Source organism: Vombatus ursinus, unplaced genomic scaffold, assembly GCF_900497805.2.
Source record: "Vombatus ursinus unplaced genomic scaffold, bare-nosed wombat genome assembly UNPS02014807.1, whole genome shotgun sequence".
NCBI lineage: Eukaryota > Metazoa > Chordata > Mammalia > Diprotodontia > Vombatidae > Vombatus > Vombatus ursinus.
In genome coordinates this window covers 24,368,713-24,393,610 of record NW_020954585.1, presented here as the reverse complement: position 1 = coordinate 24,393,610, position 24,898 = coordinate 24,368,713, and the positions used below count along the sequence as shown (strand labels likewise).

At 43.1% G+C, this 24,898-nt stretch overlaps 1 protein-coding gene across 1 annotated transcript in view; it reads right to left on the bottom strand.

Moving 5' to 3' along the window:
* MYO15A (myosin XVA) overlaps nt 1-24,898 on the bottom strand; it is a 131,197-nt gene that overhangs the window by 44,951 nt on the left and 61,348 nt on the right. The window contains exons 26-38 of the mRNA XM_027874636.1: nt 24,670-24,800; nt 23,871-23,966; nt 20,250-20,485; nt 14,592-14,770; nt 13,101-13,173; nt 8,290-8,481; nt 7,746-7,858; nt 6,828-6,922; nt 5,370-5,472; nt 4,498-4,565; nt 1,230-1,367; nt 591-816; nt 288-414 (exon numbers count right to left, since the gene is read on the bottom strand). Coding sequence (XP_027730437.1) covers nt 288-414; nt 591-816; nt 1,230-1,367; nt 4,498-4,565; nt 5,370-5,472; nt 6,828-6,922; nt 7,746-7,858; nt 8,290-8,481; nt 13,101-13,173; nt 14,592-14,770; nt 20,250-20,485; nt 23,871-23,966; nt 24,670-24,800 — 1,777 coding nt within the window. The remainder of the gene's footprint in view (nt 1-287; nt 415-590; nt 817-1,229; nt 1,368-4,497; nt 4,566-5,369; nt 5,473-6,827; nt 6,923-7,745; nt 7,859-8,289; nt 8,482-13,100; nt 13,174-14,591; nt 14,771-20,249; nt 20,486-23,870; nt 23,967-24,669; nt 24,801-24,898) is intronic.

Sequence of the window (24,898 nt, the reverse complement as noted above, 5' to 3'; positions counted from 1 at the left end):
TCTTGGACCCCAACCCTGCATCCTGGCTTTATAGGCAAGGGTTTTGAAGAAAGTCACCCATGCTCTGGACCTAGTTTTTCCCTGTCTCCTTACTCCTTTAAATTGTTAGTGGCTACAATTGACTGTTCCCTCCTCCAATCAGGGGTATTTGTATCTTAAAAGAGGGTCCTGGAGAGGACTGTGCTTAAGCAAGAGAAATGAATAACAAATAATGTGATCTGAGGCCACCTACTTTGCCTATGGTTAAGGGTGGCCTTATAAAAGGGACTTGGAAGCAGGGTTCTAACCTGAGACCATCTGGAGCTCTGGGTGGCTGCTGGCACTGGCGAATTATGGTCTTGATCTGTTGGGTGGGCTGAGGGAAATGCTCCGAGTTGAGGATGGAATGACGTACAAGCTCCGGGGAGGGCGAGACTGGTGGGGAAAAGGGGCACTTTTTAGGTGATGAGGGTGTCATGCAGACTAACTATTTCTACTTCCCAGGGGACCCTCTGAAGTTGGGGAAAATTTCTCCCAAAAGCTAAGCAAAGAAGGACTGGAGGGGAGAGTGGGCAGAGAAGAAAGGGGATGCCTAGAATAAAAGTACTCACAGGTTCTTAAAGGAGAATGTTGGTCCTGTACCCGGATAGGGGTGGCCACTGGTTTAATAGGGGGGATGGAGCCCCTAGCCTTCGAGGGACATCCAGATACTAAGGCCTTGGGCTGGAAGCCAACTCCTCCAGGGTCTCCCAGAGCTGGGGCTGCATAGATTAGCACTGGCTTGGCAGGTGGACTTCTGCTCTTGGCCTTTAGAGGGATATCTGCCCCTACTGGCTTCTGCCAAAGAGGAAGAAAACCCTGGTGAGGTCTGGCCCTATCTCTGGCCCATGAAAAAGGAGCAATCATTCCCAACATGGCATATGAGCTGGAGCAGTAATCTTTCTGAGACCTAGAGAGCAATCCCTGAGCCCTCTAGCGTAATGGGACGTGTGATAGTAAAGACTGTCCCCATGTTCCAGATGAGCAAACAGATCCCAAACCACATGGTCAGCAGCCCATGCCAGAGCCACCAGTTTGGTTTCTCTATGTTCCTGTGATAGCCTCCCCTTTCCTCCCCACCCTCCAACATAATCTCTCCCTTCTTTTACCTGTTATTGTTAGTTCCTTCCTCTCTAGCCACTGCATCTTCTGCAGATGTAGAGTATGTTTGTGTCCCACCCTCCAATACCTTCTCTCAGGGCCAGACTCACTTTGGGGGGCAGGGGCTGGGGGGAGGGTCCCAGCAGAGCTGAGGAAGCTCCAGCAGAGGGGACCTGATCTGTCTGCTGCTGCTGCTGCTGCTGCTGTTGCTGCTGGAGGGCCATGGCCTGAAGAGTCATCTCTTGAGCCTTTGTGGGAGAGGAAAAAGAAGGAGTTGACTGGGGAGGAGAGGAGAAATCCCCTTCCTCCCAGGAACCTCCTTGCCTCAGCCTCCATTTCCCCTCTGATCCACCTTCACCGCCCTCTTCTGTCCATTGAAGAAACAGGACCCCAATTAGAAAAGGGGACCAAACAGATCATCTTCTTTGGGTTTTTCCTTCCCTTCTCTATGTTCAACCATCTGGGGCCAGCTCCTCACAGTTAGTGAGTCTATTTCTAGCTCTGGGTGCTGCCTTCTTTCTCCTAAGCTCACCAGAGACAGAGGGTTTTCAGAATACATTATGGTAGGTTTGACCAAGAAGAGCCACTCAGAATTTCATCAGAGTGGATACTCCTTCCATCAGGGCAGATTGTGACCCATCCACACCTTCTCATTCTGTGCAGCTCTTGTACGTGTCCTTCCATAAAACCTTCACAAAGGATTTACCCAGTGTGTTGGAACACTTCCTCTTGATGTTTTAGTATTTTTTGGATATTATTGGAATACCATGCAAAGCTTTAATATGCAAGGCACTGAGCTAGGCACTAAGGATACAAAGGTGGAAAGGAAACAGCCCCTGCTTTAAAGGGGCCTCCATTTTCCTGGGGACGTGTAACATATACATATATATATGTAAACATAGTGTTAATAGAGACAACATAGAATATTAATAAATGGGGGAAGAAATCAGGGAAGGCTTCATGTAAGAGGGGGGCATGAGAGCTGAGCCTTAAAAGAAGTGAGGAATTCCAAGAGGCCAAGCCTCATTCCAGGGAATGAGGCCAGGGAACAGGCCAGAACATAGAGCGAGTGAAGAGCAATACTATGAAATCATTGCAAATGTAAATGGGAGACAGATTGCGGTGGGCTTTCAATGCCAAGCTAAGGAGTTTACATTTTATCCTAAAGTTAAATTGATCTTCTCTCTGTTCCTTAAATATGATACCTTATCTTTTGCCTTTGAACTGCCTATCTGGGGCACCTAGGTGGCACAGCAGAGAGAACTCTGGGCCTGAAGTCAGGAAGACTCATCTTCTTGAGTTCAAATCCCACCTCGGACACTTAGTAGCTGTTTCACACTGGGCAAGTCACTTAATCCCATTTGCCTCAGTTCCTTATCTGTCAAATGAGCTGGAGAAGAAAATAGCACACCACTCTAGGGTCTTCGCCAAGAAAATGGGGTCAGGTAGAGTCAGACACAACTGAAATGACTCAACAACAACAAATGCTGAGTGGAGGGAAGGGAGCAGATGGGAGGGCTGTTGTGGAGACAGGATCAAGATTTAGTTGTTGGGATTCTGGAGAGTAATTTGTAACTATGCCCAAAGGGCTATAAAACTGTACATACCCTTTGACCCAGCAATGCCACTTCTAGGTCTGTATCCCAAAAAGATCATAAAAATGGGGAAAGGACCCACATTTATAGCAGCTCTTTTTGTGGTGGCAAAGAATTGGAAATTGAGAGAATGCCCATCAATTGGGGAGTGGCTGAGCAAGTTGTGGTATATGAATATGATGGAGTACCATTGTGCTATAAGAAATGATGAGTAGGTGGACTTCCGAAAAACCTGAAAGACTTACGTGAACTGATGCTGAGTGACGTGAGCAGAACCAGGAGAACATTGTACTCAGACTAACTGACAGACTTAGTTCTTCTCAGCTGTACAATGATCTAAGTCAATTCCAAAAGACTCATGATGGAAATGCTATCCACATCCAGAAAAAGAACTATGGAGTTTGAATGCAGATTGAAGCATACTATTTTCTCTTTTTTTTTTCTTCTGTCTTGTTTCTTCTTTCTTGTGGTTCCTCCCATTGGTTCTAATTCTTCTTTACAACATGACTAATGTGAAAATATGTTTAATATGAATGTATATGTAGAGCCTATATCAGATTACATACTATCTTGGGGAGTGAGGAGGGGGGGGAGAGAATTTAGAACTCAAAATCTTATGGAAGTAAATGTTGAAACTAAAACTAAATTAATTAATAAAAATAAAAATAAAAAAATTACTGTTAAAAAAAAAGATTTGGTTGTTGGTTAGATATGTAGTGGAAGGAGAGAGAAGAGTAGAAGATGATCCTGCCGGTGTAAATCTGAGCGATCTGAAGGTTGGTAGTATCCTCAAAAGGAATAAGGAAGTTTGGAGGAGGGATGAATTTAAAGGAAAGATAGAATTCTGTTTAGACATTTTGAGGTGCTTATGGAACATCTGGTTAGAAATGTACACTAGGTCCTTGGTGATGTGGGACTGAATCTCAGGGGAGGGTTTGAGGCTGCATATATGGACTTGGTAGTCATCTTCATGGAGATGATAATTGAACTCATGGAAGTTGGTGAGATCACCAAGAAAGAGCGTGCAGACTCTATACAAGGGTGGGGAACCTGCCTTGAGGTCACATGTGACCCTCTAGGTCCTCAATGTGGCCCTTTTGGATTTGGATTTGAATTCAGTCAAAGGGCCACACTTGAGGACCTAGAGGGCTACCAGTTCCCCACCCCTGGTAAAGAAAAGAGAAGAGAGCTCAAGACAGGGCCTTGAGGAGCACCCATGCTGAGCAGATCAAATGAGATAATATTTGTGAAGTGCTTAGCAAAGAACAACAGGCCCCTAAAAATGCTTGTTCTTTCCTCACACTTCCCCCTCATGAAACATTTAACATGCAGTGGTGTGAGATAGATGAAGATCCGGCAAAGGGAAATTAGGTGCAGTTATGCAGGTAGAAAGAAAACTCAGGAAAGCAGCAGCATGTAAACCAAAGAGGAAGAGAATGTCCAGGGAGAAGGGGATGTTGATAGTGCTAAGAGCTACACAGAGATCAAGTCTTAGGAGGGCTAAGAAAAGGCCACTAGGGTTAGCAGTCAATCAATAGACGGCCACCATGAATTAGCCATATTTGCAAAGCTTTTCCCACTTTGCCAAGTGATCACTGGCTCATATTCCCTTCCCCAGTGAAATAATCGCCTGAACCCCTTGCAACTTTACAATGTTCCTTCCCCACCCCATCCAGTAGTATATAATTCTACCCCTCGACAAGTTCTACCACCAGTGAGAGTGAAGGAACTTCCCCACAGGCCCCAAAGTGAGTAGTTCTAAGGAGTAGAGGTGTGTACTCACCAGAAGCATGGCCTGCTTGTGGATGAAGGCTTGCTGCAGCGCCAGTGTGGAGGGGTCCAGGCCTGGGACTACAGAGTACAGGCTCAGTGAGGCCCCAGGGTGGGGGCTGGGGATTGGGGATTAGGGAGCAGCTGGGGACAGCTGGAGGGAGTGGGTGGTGGTTGTCAGAAGACAACCAATGGGGTTCAGGGAATGCCAGGAACAAGGGGATCAGGGAAAATGAGGTAGGGGGTTATCTGGGGCGTAGGAGTCAGAACTGGCTAGATCAGGGGTCATGGAGAGCAAGGAATAGCTGGGATTGGATTCTGATGGGCAGGTGGGGCCACTTGAATTGATGATGTAGGGGCAGAGGGAAGCTAGGATCAGAATTATGAAGGTCAAGAGTGCTGGGTCAAGGGGCATGGGAGGAGGGAAAGGTTGAAGAACTTCCTACTATACACCCCTGAACTCAATCCCAATAGCCAACCTTCCTTCCTCCTATTTTTGGGGCTCAGTTATCAATTTTCCCCACCCCACCCCAGCTTAATGGGGATGAGTAGTTGTGAAGGGAAAAGTGGAAGCAGAGGAAAGGATGAGAAGGGGAAGGAACAAGGGTAGGAGGAAGGGAGGAGGAGGAGTCAGCCCATATGGTGAGGAGGGAATGCCAGAGAGATTATACCGAGGCCCCAGCACCTGCTCTAGAGTTCCATGTCCTACCCCATGCCCTCTCTTCCCAGATCCCTAGGGCTGGAGTTTCATGATGTGGAGGTTCAATGAGGGCTCTGACCTACCTCTACCTGAATATGAGGGAACCCAGGGAAAACTAAGTCTGGTGCTGGCTAGACTTGGGAGTGGGAAGGGGGTGGGGTGAATAATTAGGAGGTACTACTGACCTGGCTCTTGGGGTATTCTGGGGGGCCCAGATGGATCTTCATCACCTTTGGGCTGACCTCCCCCTTTCATCCTATAGGAGATAGCAGCTGGCTTCTCCAGATCCTAAAAATGGGGCAAAAGATTTGGTGCACTAAGCCAAAGGTCAGGCAGCAGGGACTGAGGCCCTAATCCCTTTCCTCCGGCATCCCAACAATCTCATCTGCGGTAAGAGAATGGCATCAAATGATGGGCACTGTGGGCTGGTGCTGATGGGGTTACCAGGGAGGGGAGGCATTACCCACATTGGGCCATCTTCTCCTGGAAAGAAGAAAATGTGGTCCTGAGCTGGACCAGCTACCTATGTATGTCTCCACAGAGAGAATTAGGGGAAAGGGGCACAATATGGGTGCCAAGGCTTAGCAGGAAGCTGTCTGGTTTTTCTCTGGCATGCCAACTTAAATTGTGAGCCTGGACAAAATTGGCATGGGTCTCTGACCAGAGAGGATAATGAACATCAAGAGATAAGCCCATCCATCACTAAAGAGGATTGGGTAAGGGAGGCACCTTAGGCATGGGAACGTAAAATAGTCTGAAACTGGGGTGAGGCAGTGGGGTAGTGGTGTTCTGAATTGTGTCCTCATTGTGGATTTAGCACAGAGTAACAGCCTGATGTCTCTTAGGGGTTGGGGGGCTGGAGGGTGGGGAATGGGGAAAATGACTTAAAGGGTATGTGTGTGTGTGTGTGTGTGTGTGATGGTGTACATTTCTGTGTGTGCGAGAGTGTTCCAGAGGCTCTGTCTGCGATGAGGTGTCTATGTATGACGGTGTTTCCTTTGCTCACTGCCACCTTCCAATTATGGAACCATGAATCACAATCAAATCACTGCTCTTACTATATTCCTGGAAGGGGTATGCCAAGCTGCTCCCCTCTGCTTCCACTCACCGTTTCTAATTTCCCCTCCCCAGCCACCGCTTCCTTCTGTGTATTGTTTCCCCCATTAAAACACAAGCTCCTTGAGATCTTTCAGTCTTTGCTTTTGGATCTGTATCTCCATAACTTAATGCCAAACCACAAGGCTTGGCATACAGCAAGTGCTTAATAAATGCTTTCCCATTCATTCATGTGCATGTGATGGTGTTAGAGCAGTGCAGTGGATAGAGAGTTTGACTTGGAGTCAGGAAGACAAATCCCACTGTAGACACTAGCTAGGTGACCCTGGTCAAGTCACTTTCTGAACCTCAGTTTCTTCAGTCTGTAAAATCTGCAAAATTTTGAGCAGCTACTTCTCACGGTTGTGAGGATTAAATGAGATAATGTATGTGAAGCACGGTGAAAATTTTAAAGGGTTGCTATTAGAGTCTGTGTATTTGTGTTCTGGGTTTCTGCGTGTTCTCCTGAGATGTTTCTCATCTCCCTACCCCTGCACTCCATGTCTGCCCATCACCTCCTCCCCAAAGGCCAGGGGTGGGCTCCATACCGTGTTTCCATAGGCAAGCACAGGGCCAAAGAGGCTATCCAGGTAACGATCCAATCCCTTCTGTGGGGCAGCCGGCTCCCTGAAGCTGTCTGAGTCTGCTGGGAAGATGCAGGGGGCAGTGGTAACATGGGATCCAGCCCTGCCAGGGAAGTCTCCCCATGGGGATGCCACGGCAATCTGGGGCTGAGGCAGGAGAGCAATTCTTACCAAACTGGGGAACAGGCTGGTTTGGGGTTAGAGCTAATACCAGTCCCTTTCCCTCCAGTCACCTGCTTGTAGGCAACATAGACCTAGGTTTGACTTTTGGGTCTGACATGGATTCATTGCACAGGTCACTTAAGTGGAAACATGATGCTTTGGAAAAGACCATGGAATTGAAGTCTGAGGACCTGGGTTTGAATCTTGACTTACTACCTATGTGGCCTTGGACAAGTCACTTCCCTATCTTGGCCTCAGTTTCCTCATCTGTTAAATGAGAGTCTTAAACTACATGATCTCTAAAGGTTTCTTCCAGCTCTAAAATCCATTGAGCCTCCCTGAACCTCAGTTTCCCTAAATGAAAAATAGAGATCATTATCACTGTTTCAGATCCCTCACAGAGTTGTTGTGAAGATCCATCATATGTAAGCTATGTGATACTATAATGTGAAGAATAACCCAAGAGAGGGGAGGGAAGAAACCCTCCATGAGGGGTCCTGAGCCTCAGTTTGCCTAAATGTGAAATGGGGATAATAATCACTGTTTTAGATCCCTCGCAGAGCTGTTGTGAGGATCCTTCATATATAAGCCATGTGACACTATAATGTGAAGGATAACCCAAGAGAGGAGAGGGAAGGGACCCTTCCTGAGAGGTCAGGAGTGTCCAGAGGGAACCAAAGGATGGCCATGGGGCTATGGAGTGATGGTTGCAGGACTTACCGTGACTGAAATCACCATCTGAGTCAGGAAGTTTTGTTGTCCGAATGGAGCGCCCCCTGTGCCGGGGAAGGGCAGGGGTCTCCTCATCAGAGTCCCAATTGTTTCCAAACACCCTGTGGGGACACAGGGCATTTCCTAGCTGGTTCTGTGTTTCTCCACCTATCCTTAGGATTCCGAATTTGCTGCAGGACTACACCACCAAATATGTCCTAGAGGAGGGTGACTCTGGCTCTTTCTTCCGAAATAGACTTTGACTGGACAGCATCCCCGGAGGTCACCATTCCACCCCCTTAGTATTTGGAATTTCCCAGAAGGGGCTTACTCATTTAAAAGGTGAGGATTCTCTCTGATCTCTGCAATGTTAACATCCTAGAACCATTATCCCCACCTGCCCAGGACTCAAGGTGAACAAAAGTCACTTGTACTGCGCCCCTCCCATCCCCACCCCATAGTGGCAGTGGATGGGGGGAAAAACCATCAAGCAGTGTGTGAGGAAAGGTCAGACTGTGTGTGATGGAGGCCAGGGGGTAAATTAGCTACCTACATTCTGGTGCTGCTCCTGCCCTTCTCTGCCCCCTCAGAGGTGATGATAAAGTAGGATTTCTGCTTCGGGAAGTCCCAGATAAGCTCCATGTCTGAGATCAGATCCAGGACATAATCGTGGCCCGCCAACTCAGCCCACTGGCTACCGTTCTTCAAGGAGACCGTCCAGCCCCTCCAGCCATCGGTTAGCCCCCTAAGGATGTCAGGAGCTCAGGGTTGGGAAAGCAGAAAATGTCAGCGTGCTCTTTGCTCCCAATTCACACTGCACAGAGGTAGCCCACAATGAGAGTCCTTGTAGCGTAAGGAAGGGCTCCTCCCTCCTGGAGGGCAGGGACTGTTTGCCTTATTTATTTATTTATTCATTCATTCATTTATTTATTTATTTTGGGTATCCTCAGCATTTAGCATAGTGCCTGGCACACAGTAGGTACTTAATAAATGCTTGTTGCCATGCTGACTTTTCTAAAGACAGTGGTATGGAAGGCAGTATAGTACAGTCGAACTGCTTTGGTCTTGGCTTTGGTATAACTTGGCTCTGACACTTAGTAGTAACTTGGAAAAATCACAACTTCTATGAGGTTCAGTTTTCTGATATCTAAAAGAGGGATGATACTAATTGTACTACCAGCCTCACATGGTCGTGAATGCTTTGTAAATCCTTATGTACCCTCCCTCTCTTCTTTGCAGACGTAGGGCGACTACGGGTGTGGAAAATTGCATATATTACAATTTGTTGTTGTTGACTCTTTTAAATTGTGTCTGACTCTTCATGACCCCATTTTACAGTTTTCTTGGCAAAGATACTGGAATGGTTTGCCATTTCCTTCTCCAGCTCATTTTACAGATGAGAAAACTAAGGCTAACAGGGTTAAGTGACTTGCCCAGGGTCACATAGTTAGTAAATGTCTGAGGCAGGATTTGAACTCAGGAAGATGTCTTCCTGATTCCAAGCTCTATCCAGTGTATCACCTACCTGCCCCACACTACAATTAGTTTTGCTGAACTCATTTTTTTTTGTCTTGTCATTGCTGTTACAAGGGGGGACTCATCACATAGGGGAAGAGGGTGGAAATGAAGGTGTTGTAAAAACAAAATGCAAGGTCTCCCAACGTCTCAGTGCTATTTTAAGATATTAAAGCTAAACTGAGACTTTTGGGACATCCTGTACGCCAATGTTTTTTTTTCCCCAAAAAAATCCTTTATGCACTATAGAAATGTGGGCTTTTATTATTGTCTGACTGTATAGGGAACTAATCAGCCAGATCAGATTTGAAATAGATTGCCTTTTTTGTCTTCCTTTTCAATGTTTTGTTACAAAGGATGATTCACTGGGTAAGGGGAGAAGGGGGGATAGGTTCAGAAATGAAGGTGTTGTAAAAACAAAACACAGGGTGTCCCAAAAGTCTCAGTGCTATTTAAAGCCTTAATAGCTTAAGACTTTTGGGACACCCTGTATATCATTGGTTCCCCCCAAAAAAAACCCTTTATGAACTTCATAAATGTAAGGTTTTATTAATATCTGCCTGCATAGGGAACTCATCAGTCAAAGAGAATTTAAAAGAGACACATATAGCAGATGGAAGGGAAGACAGATACTGCAGGCAACCAGGGATGAATACAAGAAGGGCACAGGTCTTTGAAGAATAATGAATGACCTACAGAACAGAAGAGCTGAGGCTGCTGGGGAATGGTACGGATTGTTAGCAAAGGGCTTTTAAAGCTATCTGGGGGGAAATGAGAAGATCAAATGAAGAAAAGGATCCCTGCTGGGGATGGTTGGAACCATAATAAAGGACAATGGAGAGGAGGGAGAATCACCCGACTATGACGATGTGTCTCTCTTCCCCACCAAGGACAGTGATCTTCGCACTGGGAAGGATGCAACAAAAAAGGTTAATGGGGACCTGAATCCCATGCTAAGTAAGGAGCTAGTCAGGAAGCGCCTGATTATCCTTAAGGAGTTCACAGCAGGCCCAGATACTAGCTCTCGGGGTACTGAAGTAACCTGGAGGTGCAGATGTTGAGTCACTTGCTAACAGAAATCTTTGAAAAATCATGGAGAATGGGAGAGATGCTCCAGGGCAGGGAAAGAGAAATACGCCTTCTCTGAAAAGGGAAAGAAAGAAAGTGGATTCTTTGAACTACAATAGACCACTGAGCTTGTCTTCAATTCTTGGCAACATTCTCCAGGTCATCATTCAAGGGATGTCTCTTTTGACTTGGAAAGGGAAGTATGAAACCCATGAATCAACAAGGGTCATGTTACGCTGGAAAAGACCATGGAATTTGGAGTCTGAGGACCTGGGTTTGAATTCTGACTTATTTACTACCTGTGTGGCCATGGACAAGTCACTTCCCTATCTTGGGCTCAATTTTTTTATCTGTAAAATGAGGGTCTTAGACCACTTCCAGATTAACCTCAGCTTCCCTGTTGGTGGGACTATGAGGCTGGCAGATCAAGGGAATGATATACATATAATATGACTAGATTTTATCAAAGAGTTTGATAATGTCTTGTGGTACCTTCTTAGACAACATGGAAAGATGTTGATGGTAGTCCAAGTAGGTGAATTTGGAATTGGCCAACTCCAAGGCTGGGGAACCTGTGTCCTCGAGGCCACATATGACCCTCTAGGTCCTTAAGAGTGGCCCTTTGACTGGATCCAAACTTTACAGAACAAGTCCCCTTAATGAAAGGATTTGTTCCCTGAAGTTTGGATTCAGTCAAAGGGCGCACTTGAGGACCTAGAAGATCACATGTGGCCTCGAGGATACAGGTTCCCCACCCATGGTCTAGACCCAAAGAGGAATATTTAATGGATTAGTAACAATCTAGAGAGAGATTTCTAAGACAGTGCAGAGGGTTTTTGCCCTTGGCTCTATGCTAGTCATTATTTTGATCAGTGACTTGAATGAAAGCATAGAGAAAACACTTTTAAAATTTGCCTAAGATACAAAACTAGGATGGATAGATAATATCCTGAATAACAAAAGGGGATCCAAAACAATTTAAATAGTCTGGAATAATGGGACAAATCTAATAAGGTGAAATTATATTTATACATATACACTATAGAAATGTGAGTTTTTATTATTATCTGGCTTACAGAGAACTTGTCAGCCAGATAGACAGACAATCGGATAGATAGATAGATACGTAAGAAAGTCACCTCCACACCACAATGAGGCATCAGAGTTGGACTTTAGTGATGTATTTACATACATATATAGATGTATATATGTATGAATGTGTATATATACATGTATACATATATATGTATATAGTAGTAGGGTCCAAAATGACCTAGTGTGATGAATTTTGAGAGGAGCATACTGATTCACAAAGATTAAAGTTTTTAGAAGCCACTAGGTGATGCTATAGGTAGAATGCTAGTCTCTGAAATATGAGTTCAAAGACCAAGTCAGGAAGACCTGAGTTCAAATTCAGTCTCAGAAACTCACTAGCTGTGTGATCCTGGGCAAATCACTTAACCTCTATCTGCCTTATTCTCCTCAACTGAGGATACTAATAGTGCCTACCTCCCAGGGCTGTGTGAGGACCAAATAGGATAGTAATGTGCATAATAAATAACCTGTTCTCCTCTTTCTCCTCCCATTTATAGAGAGGGACGGCTGTCTGCATCAACAGAGAGAGTACTGATTCTGATGAAACTACAGATCCTTGAAGTATAAACGTAAAGTCTACACTTAGGTTAAAAAAAATCAAAGGCATAGGTCTAGGGCAGGGGATGTATAGGCTAGACAATATGTCATATGAAAAAGACCTGGAGCATTTAGTGGACCACAAGCTGAATAGAAATCAACAATGTGAAATGACAGTAAAAAAAAGAAGTGAATGAAACCATAGGCTTCATTAATAGAAGCAAAATGTTTAGAACAAGGGGGCATGAATCCTGCTATACACTGCTCTGATCAGACAACCTTTGGAGTATTATTAGACCATCACATTTTAGGAAGGGCATTGACAAGTTGGCCTGAAAACCAGGAAGGCAACCAGAATTATGAAGAATCTGGAAACCATGTCATGTGAGGATTGCCTGAAGAAACTGGAGATATTTAGCTTGGAAAAGAAAAGACTTAGGGCAGGAATTCCTTTTTTGTATCTTGGATCCCACTGACAGTCTGGTGAAGCCTATGAACCCCTTTTCAGAATAATATTTTTAAGTGCACAAAATAAAATACATAGAATTATAAAGGAAATCAATTCTATTGAAATCCAGTTATCAAAATACTAAATTCAGGGCAGCTAGGTGGCACAGTGGATAGAGCACCGGCCCTGAAGTCAGGAAGACCTGAGTTCAAATCCAGCCTCAGATCAAACTAGCTGTGTGACCCTGGACAAGTCATTTAACCCCAATTGCCTAAAAAAAAAATAGATAAAAAAAGATAAATAAATAAAATACAAAATACTAAAAATAGAAGTTCTCAGATTCCAGTCTAAAAGCCCCTGACTTAGTGGGAATATTATCGCTGTATTCAAATATTTGAAGACATATGACGTGGAAGAGAGATTTTACTTTTTTTGTTTGGGTCTAGAAGGCAGAACCAAGGACAAAGAACAGAAACTTCAGGGAGGCAAATTGTAGCTTAGATATAAGGAAACACTAACGGAGCTTTTCAAAAGTAAAAGGGCCTTCTCTGGAAAGTAATGAGTTCCCGTATCTGGAAATTTTTAAGTAGAGTCCGAATGACCACTTTTTTGAGGATATTGCAGAGGTATCATGCTTCAGGTAATGGTGGGACCACATGACTTTGGAACTCCTTCCAAGTCTATAATTTTATGATCCATACCTGTGTTTCAAAATGTCTCCAGTCACATCCTCTCCTGTGCTCCATGAATGAATTGGGCAAGAAAACTGGTCCCCTAGAAAGCCAATGGGTTGGTTGTTGGATCCTACTCAGAAACGAGATTTCAAATTTACCAAGTTCTATCAATCTTCTCACCTAAGGATTCTCACACCATCTCTTCCTCTCCATTCATTCTACCATCACCCCATTTCATAGCCTCTTTATCTTTTTCCAGGACCTTTGAGACAGCCTCCTAATTGGCCTCTCTGTCTCCATATTTCCCATTTTCAGTTCACTCTGCACAGGTGTTGCTGCATTTTCCTTTAAACACAGCTTTTGGTTCCCTGCTTAGAAGCCTTCATTGCTGGCAGAACAAAGCCTAATTCTTCATTCTGGTATCCACCCATATTCACCTTTCTTCTCTAATCATATCTGTCACTTCTCTCCTGCACAAACTCTTTGCTGCAGCTAGTTTGATCCTTCATGTAAGACATGAAATATTGCTTCTGTTTTTGCTCACACCGTTCTCTGGCTTGGAATGCTCTATCCTTTGCTCTCTTGTTATCTATATCGGGGGCCATTTCCAGTTGTTCTGATCTATATCTTATCACTGGACCCAGATGGTTCTAGAGGAGAAAGTGAAACTGGTGACTTTGCACAGCCCTTGCTCACTTAAATCCAATTGGTATGCAAGTCATGGCATCACTTTCCTGATGTCATGGTCCTTTTTGAGAATGAAGGACAAACAATATTATCTATATTATACTCATCCTTTAAGGCCAAAATCAAATCCTCCATATAGCCTTTTTTTCCCATTTTTTTATTCATTAATTTATTTTGATTTATCAACAATCACTTCCATATGCTTTTGAGTTTAAAATTTTTCTCCCCCTCCCTCCCCACCACCCTCCCCAAGACAGTGCACAATCTGATATAGGCTATACACATACATTCCTCATATAGCCTTTCTTGATCACTCTTCTCTAACCTTCAATGCATTACTTCCTGGTCAAATCAATTTGCAATTCATCACATCCTATCTAGCGATAGGTCTTGTATTCTTAGTTAACTTTTCTTGTCTAAGTCTTATGAGTATGAGGCCAAGAAAAGAGTAATCCTCTGTTCTTATATCCCCCATCCCCATGACCAACCAGAGGGTTGGGGACTTGGAGGGTAGGGAGTAGCAAAAGGGCCAGGGACTGCCTGACTCAAATCTTTCTTTGGGCCTTGGGTTTGATATTGAGAAGAGAACACTGGACTAGGCAGGACACCTAGATTCTAGTCTTTGTTCTAGCACTAACTGTATGACCCTGGACAAATCTCTTTACTTCTCTGGGCCACGGTTTTCTCTTCTGTAAAATGAATAAGTTTTACTAGTGACCATTGATGACACTTCATATATTCTAGAATTCTACTTATCTGTAAACTCTTACAGAATTATCTCCCATCTCCCTCCCTCCTTCCCCTTCTCCAACCACCTCCCTCCCCACTCACCATTAAAGCAGTGGACATCTAACGCCATGTTGGCCTTCTTTTGAGTAACTGTCCATTCAAGTAGGGTTGGAGGGAAGGTTCGGGCAGCTCCAGGACTCTTCTGGGCTTTGGCCATGGCCTGTATGAGTCTGTGCTGACACACAGCCTGGAAGCCATTGTGGGCATAATCAGAGACAAACCTAGTGAGGGTCAGAGGATAAGCAGACTTCAGGGACAAAGGAGAGTGCAGAAGAAACCTGGCACCATCATTCTTATTATCATAAGAAGAATAAATAGTTTCCAGTTAATGAAGATTATGTTCCAAAGTCAGTTGTTTAGAATACGGACATTATTTTAACCTAGAAATAAGGCAAGGTTTCCAGGCTAGCCCAAAGTTAGTTGTTTAGAACATGGAAATCATTTTATCCTAGAAACAAGGCTAGGTATACAGGCTAGCCTCTAAAAGCTTATTTTGCCTATGATGTACCTAAGTTCATGGAAAATATATTTCTAGTTCTAACTACAGACACCTTTGTAGTATTCTGGGTCAAAATGGAAGAGGATGGGAATAATTTGCCCATGCATGCTCTATATTTATGTAGCCCCTGGTTCAAATGTCTATCTAACAGAAAATACAGATGTTATCATTGTAGCTTTAAGAGCAGATGAAAATTCAAATGGAATGTTAATGGAATGTTAATGGAGTGTGTTGGCTATTTAAATAGTCAGTTGAGAAAATGCTAAGGATATCTTCCTAAGGAGACAGGGAGAAGGTGAGTGTGTCTTATCAATGATCTATGAGCATCGATGAAGAATATGTGGAGAAGGCAGATAGGAAGAAGGTGAGGAGAAACCTCTTCCTTGTAGGAATGATTTTAACTATGTTGTCTGCAAAGGAACTTTATCATGATAATTTTATGAAAAGTTTGCGAGGGACTAGTAAGTACAGCAAATTTCTGAAAGGAAGACAGGAAAAGAACTAATTTGAGGAGAAATGTTAAAAAGATTGTCAAAAGACTAATGAGTATCTGGAATGAACTGAATAATGTAAGACCAAGTTTCCAGACAAGTAAAGAAGAATTGACTATTGTAATTTTGGGGACAGCTAGGTGGCATAGTCTATAGAGCACTGGGTTGGAAATCAGAAAGACTTATCTTCATGAGTTCAAATCTGGCCTCAGACACTCACTAACTATGTGACCCTGGGCAAGTCACTTCACCCTGTTTGCCTTAGTTCCCTCAACAGCCAAATGACCTGGAGAAGGAAATGGCAAATCACTCTAGTATCTTTGCCAAGAAAACCCCAAATGGGGTCACAAAGAATCTGATTCAACAACAAAAATTTTTATGATTTGAGGTGACTTAGGCTGCGACATTGATCATAACCAAAAATGTTGTAAATACATTTTATGTTTAATATTGATAAATATTAATAAATCATACATATTCATTCAGTAATTTTAATATTTGCTTACTTATAGATAAATAAGTAATTACTATTGGTAAGTAGACATTTTTTCCATTTCACTAAATAATTAATATTTAATGAATTTGGGTGAGGCCTAGAGCTACTAAATGATTGCAAGTTTATTAATGAAGAATAAATTATCATAATATACCCCTAGATCACTACAGATCTTGGGAGGATAAAACTAAATATATAGTAATGAATCAAGTGACAAGATGAGGTTGGTTGATTTGGTCAGATTTGGATTTGGTCAGACTCCAGATCTTATGTCCTTACTTCACTTTGTTGGAGGTGGGAAATGGTGTTGTGTCTTCTCACAATATGCTACATATAAGATAGATACTTCTTTATCTTTTTACATCTGCACAAGAGATTTTATTCTATCTCCCTCTACTTATATTGGAAAACAAAGAGAAGTTTCTGGAGGAGAGCTGGAGACAAAAAGTCCTAAGATTTTTCTTTTTTTTTGGCTAGGCAATGGGGTTAAGTGACTTGCCCAGGGTCACACAGCTAGTAAGTGTTATGTGTCTGAGACTGGATTTGAACGTAGGTCCTCCTGACTTCAGGACCGGGGCTCTATCCACTGCGCCACCTAGCTGCCCCTCTAAGATTTTTCTTGCTCATTCCTATGTATGGGTCATTCCCAGAGCCCAAAAAATTCATTTAAACATCATAGGTAAGGTTTAAGAACTGGGCCCTATGTATGTTACAGTCTTCCAGTAACACATACAATTTGATTTATTACTGAAGAAATGCCGGTCTGCCAGGGAGAGCCGAATTTCTTGGCATCAAAATATTTAATGTAGCCCAAGTATCTCTGGGACAAGGAGAAATGCGTGGTGGGAATTGAAATCCATGAATGGAATAAAATCTATCATATTGAAAAGACAAAAATGCATGCCAGAACCCCAAGGGGAGGATGCTGAGCTGAAGTGGCTGGGCGGGAATTTGGGGTTCAGTTTTGGGAAGGAGCACAGCCATAGCAGCAGCTGCCTCCCCAGGCACACCAACCGGAAGACAAACAGAGGACAGGTACACAGAGACAAGCAGACACAGATGGGGCAGTGGGTGGCTATGTCCTCATTTCCCTACCCAGGATTTAACAAGCTGAGCAGTGAGACCTCCCCCTACTCTCGGCAACACTGAGCTAGGGAGAAGCCTGGTAGGCAGCCTCAGTGCAGCCTCAGCTTTATGTAAGGGAATGCAGATTGAGAACATCAAGTTCCTTTTAAGAACTGAGTGGAGCTGCAGGGAGACTTATTATAAGCTTTCTTTTTCACTTTCTCCTCCCTTTTCAGTTTTAAAGGGCAGATATTTAAATCTTAAGTCTGTATTCATTCTAAGCTATTTTCTCCTTCATTTCCCCTGTCAAAAAATATGGTTTTTCTCTAAATAGAGTTAAAATTTTATCTCAATTCCCCCCCCCCCATGTATATAACTGAGTAGAGAGAGTGTGGATTGTGGGAAGCCATCAAAAAATCAAGGATCTTCATTTCTGACTTGGTGACTATGTCATGGTCATTATAATCTGGGTGCAAGATTTTTAGATATTTTAATTTCATTTGTATTTTGTTGTTGTTGTTCAGTTGTTTCAGTCATGTCCAACTCTTTATGACCCCATTTAGGGTTTTCTTGGCAAAGATACTGGAGTGGTTTGCCATTTCCTTCTCTAGCTTATTTGACAGATGAGGAAACTGAGGCAACCAGGGTTAAGTGACTTGTCGAGAGTCATACTTGTCAAGAAGAAGTGTCTAAGACTGGATTTGAAACTCAGGTCTTCCTGACTCCAAGGGCTGGCACTCTATCCACTGTGCTACCTAGCTGCCCCTCATTTATGTTATTATATTAATAATCTATATTTTAAAACTCTGTGCAAAAAACCCATCTTGATCCACGCAAACTTTGCCTCTAGAGCTCAGTTTCAGCCTGAGCTCTTTGCAATAGTCTGGGTTGCTTAGACATTGGCTACCCTCCAAAGGGAGAGACGAGGGTATAACCAGAGGGAAGGTGATACCTGAAGCTGAGCCCCATGGACGGACACAGGCATGGAAGGAATTGGCCCTCCTATTCCCAGAAGGGAGAGAAAAAAGTCCTTCTTAAACAACTTTGCCTTCCATAGAGACACTTGGTTACATTTATAATAAGTAATATTTAAAATTGCCATCCTGTTCATTGTACCCTAGGCAGCTGTCTACCTTTTCTACCACTAGTTCTGTCTTGGTCATTCCAAAATTGAGTGTAAATTGGGGATTGTCTGTATGTTTGTTACAGAGAATTGAGGATGAAGCCGACTCATTATATTCTCCATCCAATGTGGTCTGGTAATCCAAAGATGTTTTTTTCTAAAGGCCTCTGAAGAACCAAGGATAGCCCGGACCCCAACACCAATTTTATAAAGGATCTCTAAGGTAGATTGTGCCATTATTTTGAATAACAAGTCATTAGGCACTCTCGAAAACTCTCTATTGTTCCATGATGAAGTGGATAGAGTACTGAGCCTGGAGTCAGGAAGAGTTTTACTAGCTGTGTGACTCTGAGCAAGTCACTTAACTTCTATCTACTTCAGTTTCCCCAACTGTAAAATGGGGATAATAACAGCATTTACCTCCTAGGGCAATTGTCAGAATCAAATGAAGTAATATTTGTAAAGTATTTAGCACCATGCCTAGCACAGAGTAAACACTTAGTAAATATTTGTTCTCTTTTCTTGCCCCTTCTTTAATACTTTCAGGATAAAGTCTAAATCTCTTAGCCTAGTATTCAGTAGTCTGGCTTAACCTACTTTTCCAATTGTACCCCCTGTTAACCATCTCTACCACTAACCCATATGGATAGGGCGCACAGTGAATCAGAGTTATCCTGAATTCCCTGTGACAAATGTTCAGACAGTCCCCACCTTATAAACACTGCACCTTCCTTTCCTTTTCTTCCTGCCTCTTCTCCTCTTCCAACTGACTGGTAGATGAGTAAACAGCTTGCCAGGGTTCCTTGTCCCCCTTCCTCAACCCCCGGCTCTCAGGTTCTGTGCCACCCAGAAATGAAGCACACTGGTCTTTGTTTCAAACCCTTACACACACACACACTTGTGACTAGAATATAGAACAAAGTAGGACCCACTGCTCTAACCAATCTGAAAACAGGCTGAAGAGGAAAGATTGCAACCAGTAGCACTTGATGAAAAGTAAGTGCTCATTGTGAACTGATCCAACCATTCTGGAGAGCAATTTGAACGATGCTTATAGGGCTATAAAATTGTGCATACCCTTTGATCCGGTAATACCATTGCTAGGTCTATATCCCAAAGACATCCAGAAAAGGGAAAAGGACCTATTTGTACAAAAAATATTTGTAGCAGCAGCTCTTTTTGTGGTGGCTAAGAATTGGAAATCAAAGGGATGCCCTTCAACTGGGGAATGTCTAAACAAGCTGTGGTATATGATTGTACTGGAATGTTATTGTGCTATAAGAAATGACAAGCAGGATGATTTCAGAAAAACCTGGAAAGACTTATATGAACTGATGCATAGTGAAATGAACAGAACCAGGAGAATGTTTTACACAGTAATAGCAATATTGTATGATGAAGAACTGTGAATGACTTAGCTATTCTCCATAATACAATGATCTAAGACAATCCCAAAGGATTAATGATGAAGCATATGATCCACCTGTAGAGAAAGAATTGATATAGATTGAATACAGACCAAAGCATGCTGTTTTTCACTTTCTTTCTTTCATTTTTTCTTTTATTCAAGTCGTCTTGTACAAAGTGACTAATATAGAAATGTTTTACATAATTGTACATGTATAACCTATATTTGATTGTTTATCTTCTCAGGGAGAGGGGAGGGAAGGGAGGGATAGAATTTGGAACTCAGAACTTTAAATAAAAATGTTAAAAAATTGGAAAATAAAATAAAATATTCAGATAAATGTAAAAAAAAGTAAGTGCTCAAAGCAGTATTTACTGATCAATGACCTAGTGATTTGCTAGCTCGGCTCCTAGATTACATATACAACCTACATCCATGTACCCAGTGGTCGAGCAATGGCCTAGTGATTTGCTAGTCGGCCCCTAGATGGCAATCAATAGTAAGATGGGCTTCTGTGTGAGACCCTAAATTGCCATGAAATAATCTCTGTGTGCTTCATGGGGAGCTGTGTCTATGTCCTACTGGTTGGAGCCTCAGACTTCCCGGACCCCTACTTACTTGAGCAAATACTTGTCCAGGCGAGGCGAGGGTGCAAAACCACTGAGGCAGGAGGCCAACAGGAGCCAACCACGTTCCTTATTGCTGATGTTGGGGTTCCGCCACACCTGATTGGCCAGCTGGACCAAGATCTCATCCCTCAGCTCAGCCTTTGCGAGCCCCTTCTGGACAATATAATTCCCAAACAGGTTGTCCTGAGCTCCGTGGAGGTGGGGATCACCCATGAAGCGTAGAATCTATAATCATTGGGAAAACCAGACACAGAGAAGTCCTCCATGACCCCAGTAAAAATAAATGCTTCCTAGTCCCTTCTACTGGCATAGAAGGCCTTCGTATAAAAATTACCCTGTTCAAGTTTATGCCAAATAATTACACATTCATTCCGACCCAACTTTGAAGAGAGCTTCCCTTCTTTGCTCAAGGCCTTCGTCTGGTCAGCACCCCACTGTCTACAGGACGCTGTTCATATTGCTTAGTGTGGCATTCAAGGCCCCTCAGTACTAGCCTGCCTTTCATAGTATCATAGACTTAAGAGGTACAAGAGACCTCCTTGAAGGGAAGTTATTCTTCCTGGTCTTATTTTCCATTGCTCCCTCCTATATGGACCTTTTACTCCACTTTTCCCTATGGTGTTGCCCCTACCTGAGGTATCCTCCCTTCTAATTACAGTCATCCACATTGATCAGGTTCTTATTATTCAAATGGCATTATGTCTGGTTAAGAGTCAGAGTAGTTGCTGATTTGCATCGATGGGGAGGAGGTCCTCCTCCCCAGAGAGAACCTTATCTCGATGAAATCAAAGGTCTGGTCAGAAAAGAAAAAGTGCCTTGTGTACAGTATGCTTATTCCATGATTATTGCTTCACTCCCTTAAAAACCTCTAATTTTGTTGCATCAGACACTCCCTCCACTTATACAGATTGCAACCCCTCAAACCTTAGTATCACAGCGTCATAGAGTCTAAAAGCTGGAAGGGACTTCAAGGGTCATCTAGTCTGACCTATACTGAGCAAGAATCCCCTCTACCTGTCCAAAAAGGGTTCATCTAAACTATGCTCCAAGACCTTCAAGGAGGGGGGGGGATGCCCACTTTCTCCAAAGGCAACCCACACATGTCACTTTGAGATAGCTCTAATCAATAAGAAGCTTTTCCTGACATCAAGCCTCAATGTGACTTCCTGAAATCTCATTCCTCTGGGGCTAAGCAGTCCAGTGTAATCCTTCTTCTATATAACAGCCCTTCAAATGCTCAAGACCAGCTAATATGTCTCCTCTGGGTCTCTGCTTCTCCATTTCCCTCAGCCTACCATCATAAGACACGTTCTCCAGGCCCCCCTCCACCCTGGTCATGTTTTAGTTTATCTCTGTTGCTGCCAGCCCCTGAGGGCAATGGAGATCTCAAAATTAAGGTCTCCTGAGCTCTAGGGAGTTCATTGCCCTGCTATCAAACTGTCGATGAGCCTGTCTACAACAAAATGAGCTAGGATGGGTTTTGGAAGTAGACACTGAGTTCATCACCAGACCTATACTCGAAGTCACCCATGAAGTATAGAATCTATATCCATTGTAATATCAGACTCAGGTCATAGAAATGACTGGTGCTATTTGCAGAGTGCTTAAGGTTTGTAAAACACTTTTCAAATATTAGCTTATTTGATTCTCCCAACAACTCTGGGAGGTAGGTTCTATTATTATCCCCATTTTATAGATGAGAAAACTGAGGCAGACAGAGGTTAAGTGACTTGCCCAGTTTCACATAGATGGTTAGAAATGTTAAAAAGTGGATTCTTATTCAGCCTTCGGAAAGCCCTTCCAGATCTGTAGCTCTTACATTCTGTCTTATATTTTTCTGTGTTACCCATCTCTCTTGACACAGAGCTAGGTCCAAAGTAGTTGTTAAGTGAATGAAATGAATGCATTCTACGTGAATGGTTGTGTTTCTGTATTTTCAGAATATTCAGTCCTGTTTGACTCTTCGTGACCCCATTTGGGATTTTCTTAGCAAAGATACTAGAGTGGTTTGCCATTCCTTTCTCCACCTCATTTTACAGATGAAGAACTAAGGCAAACAGGGTTAAGTGACTTTGCCAGGGTCACACAGCCAGTAAGTGTCTGAGGCCAGATTTGAATTCCTGACTTCAGCCACATTCTATCCACTGTGCCACCTAACTGCCCATCTATATTTACTAAGTTGGTTCAAATTTAAAGTTAAATGAACACTGAATTTGGAATCAGGACACCCAGGTTCTAGTTTAGGCTTGACCACTCACTAATTGCATAATCTTGAATGAATCTCTTAATGTTTTTGAGCCTCAATTTCCTCTGTTTTTTAAATTAATTTTTAATGGACAAAAATGGATTTTTCTTCCCATCCCCCTTAAAAAAAGGGGAAAAGCCCTTGTAACATTTGTAACAGAAGTTTCCTTATCTGTTAAAGGAGATACCCAAGCTGGCTACCTTACAAGACTGGAAGATCACATATATACGCTTTATAATCATAAAGTAAAATATAAATGCTAGTTATTATTAAAATTGCTAAGGGAAGTTGTTTCTAGGCTTCTAAAAGAGCTTAATTCCTATCAAGACCCTCTCAATTTTTGGTGTTGTGGGACAAAAATCTAGTCACTCCCCCTTAGTTATAACTCTGCCATAAAGTACTTTGTAAACTTTAAAGCATAATGAACGTCCGTAGGGTGTAACTGCACTTGGATTTATCAAGATTCAAATCCCATCTAAAACACTTACTAGATGGGCAACTGTGGGCACATTATTAAACCACTCTGAGTATCAGTTTCTTCCTCTATAAAATGAAGCTATAGTACCTATTTCACAGGGCTGCTTTTAAGATCAAATGAAATAATGTCTTATAGAGCTCTGTAACCTTAAAGGGCTATATTAGTATTTATATTGAATATTACTATTTATTATTAATTATATCAATTATATTATTGATTGAATATTATTAATTATATCAATTATATATTAATAATAGCTATTAAAAGCTATTTTTAAGAACAGTTATTTAAAAGCTATTAAAGCTTGTCTGCTCTAAGACTTTTGAGATCCCTTGTATAAATGTCAGCTTTTTTTTCAATTATTTTTATTCTATCAAGGACATTCATGGCTGCTTGCCAAATCCAGGTAGGAAAGGATTTGGACTAGGAATGAGCTGGGTACAGGAGACTGGGTAGGATGATCCAGGGATCGCTAGGCAAGATTATCTCTCAAGTTGAGCAAAGCTAATACTTGGTATATCTATTAACTGCTGACCTCTGTCGACATGGTATCCTCCTACCTAGAGTAAAATCATTTTTGTCACATTCAAGGTGAATAGCAGTAAGGTATTAACTACTGCTATCTTACTATTGAGGAGAACAGGACAAAAGGATGAGTTCTGTACCCAAAGCCATTACCCCCTATGTTCTTATACAGTGATAGCTGGAGTGACTAGACAGGTAGGGGCTGGGTGTTCCCCTACTTTCGTTTTGTGGCAGGAGGTCAAGGGTATGGGGCTTTCCCTATTCACCAGTCCTTCAGTGGGCACCAGGAAGCTGGAGAACAGTGTAGAGAAAGGAGTCACGGCCTGAGTTCCAAGAGTCCTACCCCTGTGTCTTGAACTTACCAGCTTGAAGATGCTGATGGCCTCTGGGTAATGCTCTTTCTCCAGCCTGGTAAGGGGGCTTTGTAGTGGCTCAGTAAGCATCCCAAAGGCGGGATCCTAGGGACAAAGCATGGACACCAATATTTGGTGGGGTGATGATGGTGAAGGAAAACCAAGGTGAATAGGACTAGGGGAAGGACCCAGTGGGAAAGGGGAGAACAAGACTTAGGGAATTACTGTGTAAAAAGGGATGATGGAGCTAGGGGTCTCTTTGGGGAAGGAGGTTAGCGGATGACCTCAGGGTAGCCCTGAGGCCCTGTCTCCTATTGCTCCATTTCCCTCCTCCTGACACACACATTGCTTCCCCTGGGCCCCAGCCCCAGAATGCTGAAGAAGAACCAGGGTTGACCGTGAGCATAATGACATAGTCCCATTCTCCAGTCTGTGTTCCTTTCCTGCTTTGTCACCCCATCTCCCCCCTTTCAGGCACGCTTACTCTGCTTTCTTTACCAAAAAAAACCCCTCCAAAATCTAATCCAAAAAACATTTATTAAGTGCCTACTCTGTGTCAGGCACTGTGCTACATGCCTTTGCTCAGTTTGTCTGGAAAGATCTAGTCCCCACGAAGGTGCCACATGACAATATTACCTTGGTGATATCCTCCTAGGGATTTTCGTAATTTTAGTATGGAAAAATGCCTCATTCCAAAGAAATTCAGCTCAAATGTGGGAATTTCAGACAACACAGAGTATGGAGTGGGGGAGGGGGAAGTTGAGAACCTTCTCAGAACTCATTAAATCTCATCCCATCAGGTTCTCACCTTGAAGTGGGCCTGGACATACTTGATCATAGGATAGTTGTTGATGTCGAGGGGCAGTGCAATCTGAGGGTCAGTCTGTAGCTTGGGGGTACGGACAGAAACCACGCAGCCAGCATTTGCCTGTTTGTACACTGTGGACCAGAGGAAACAGGAGTAGGAAAGCACACAGGCTCCCCACTTTTCCCTTGCCATCTCTTCTCTGTAACCGTGAATCTTCCCCAGACACCAG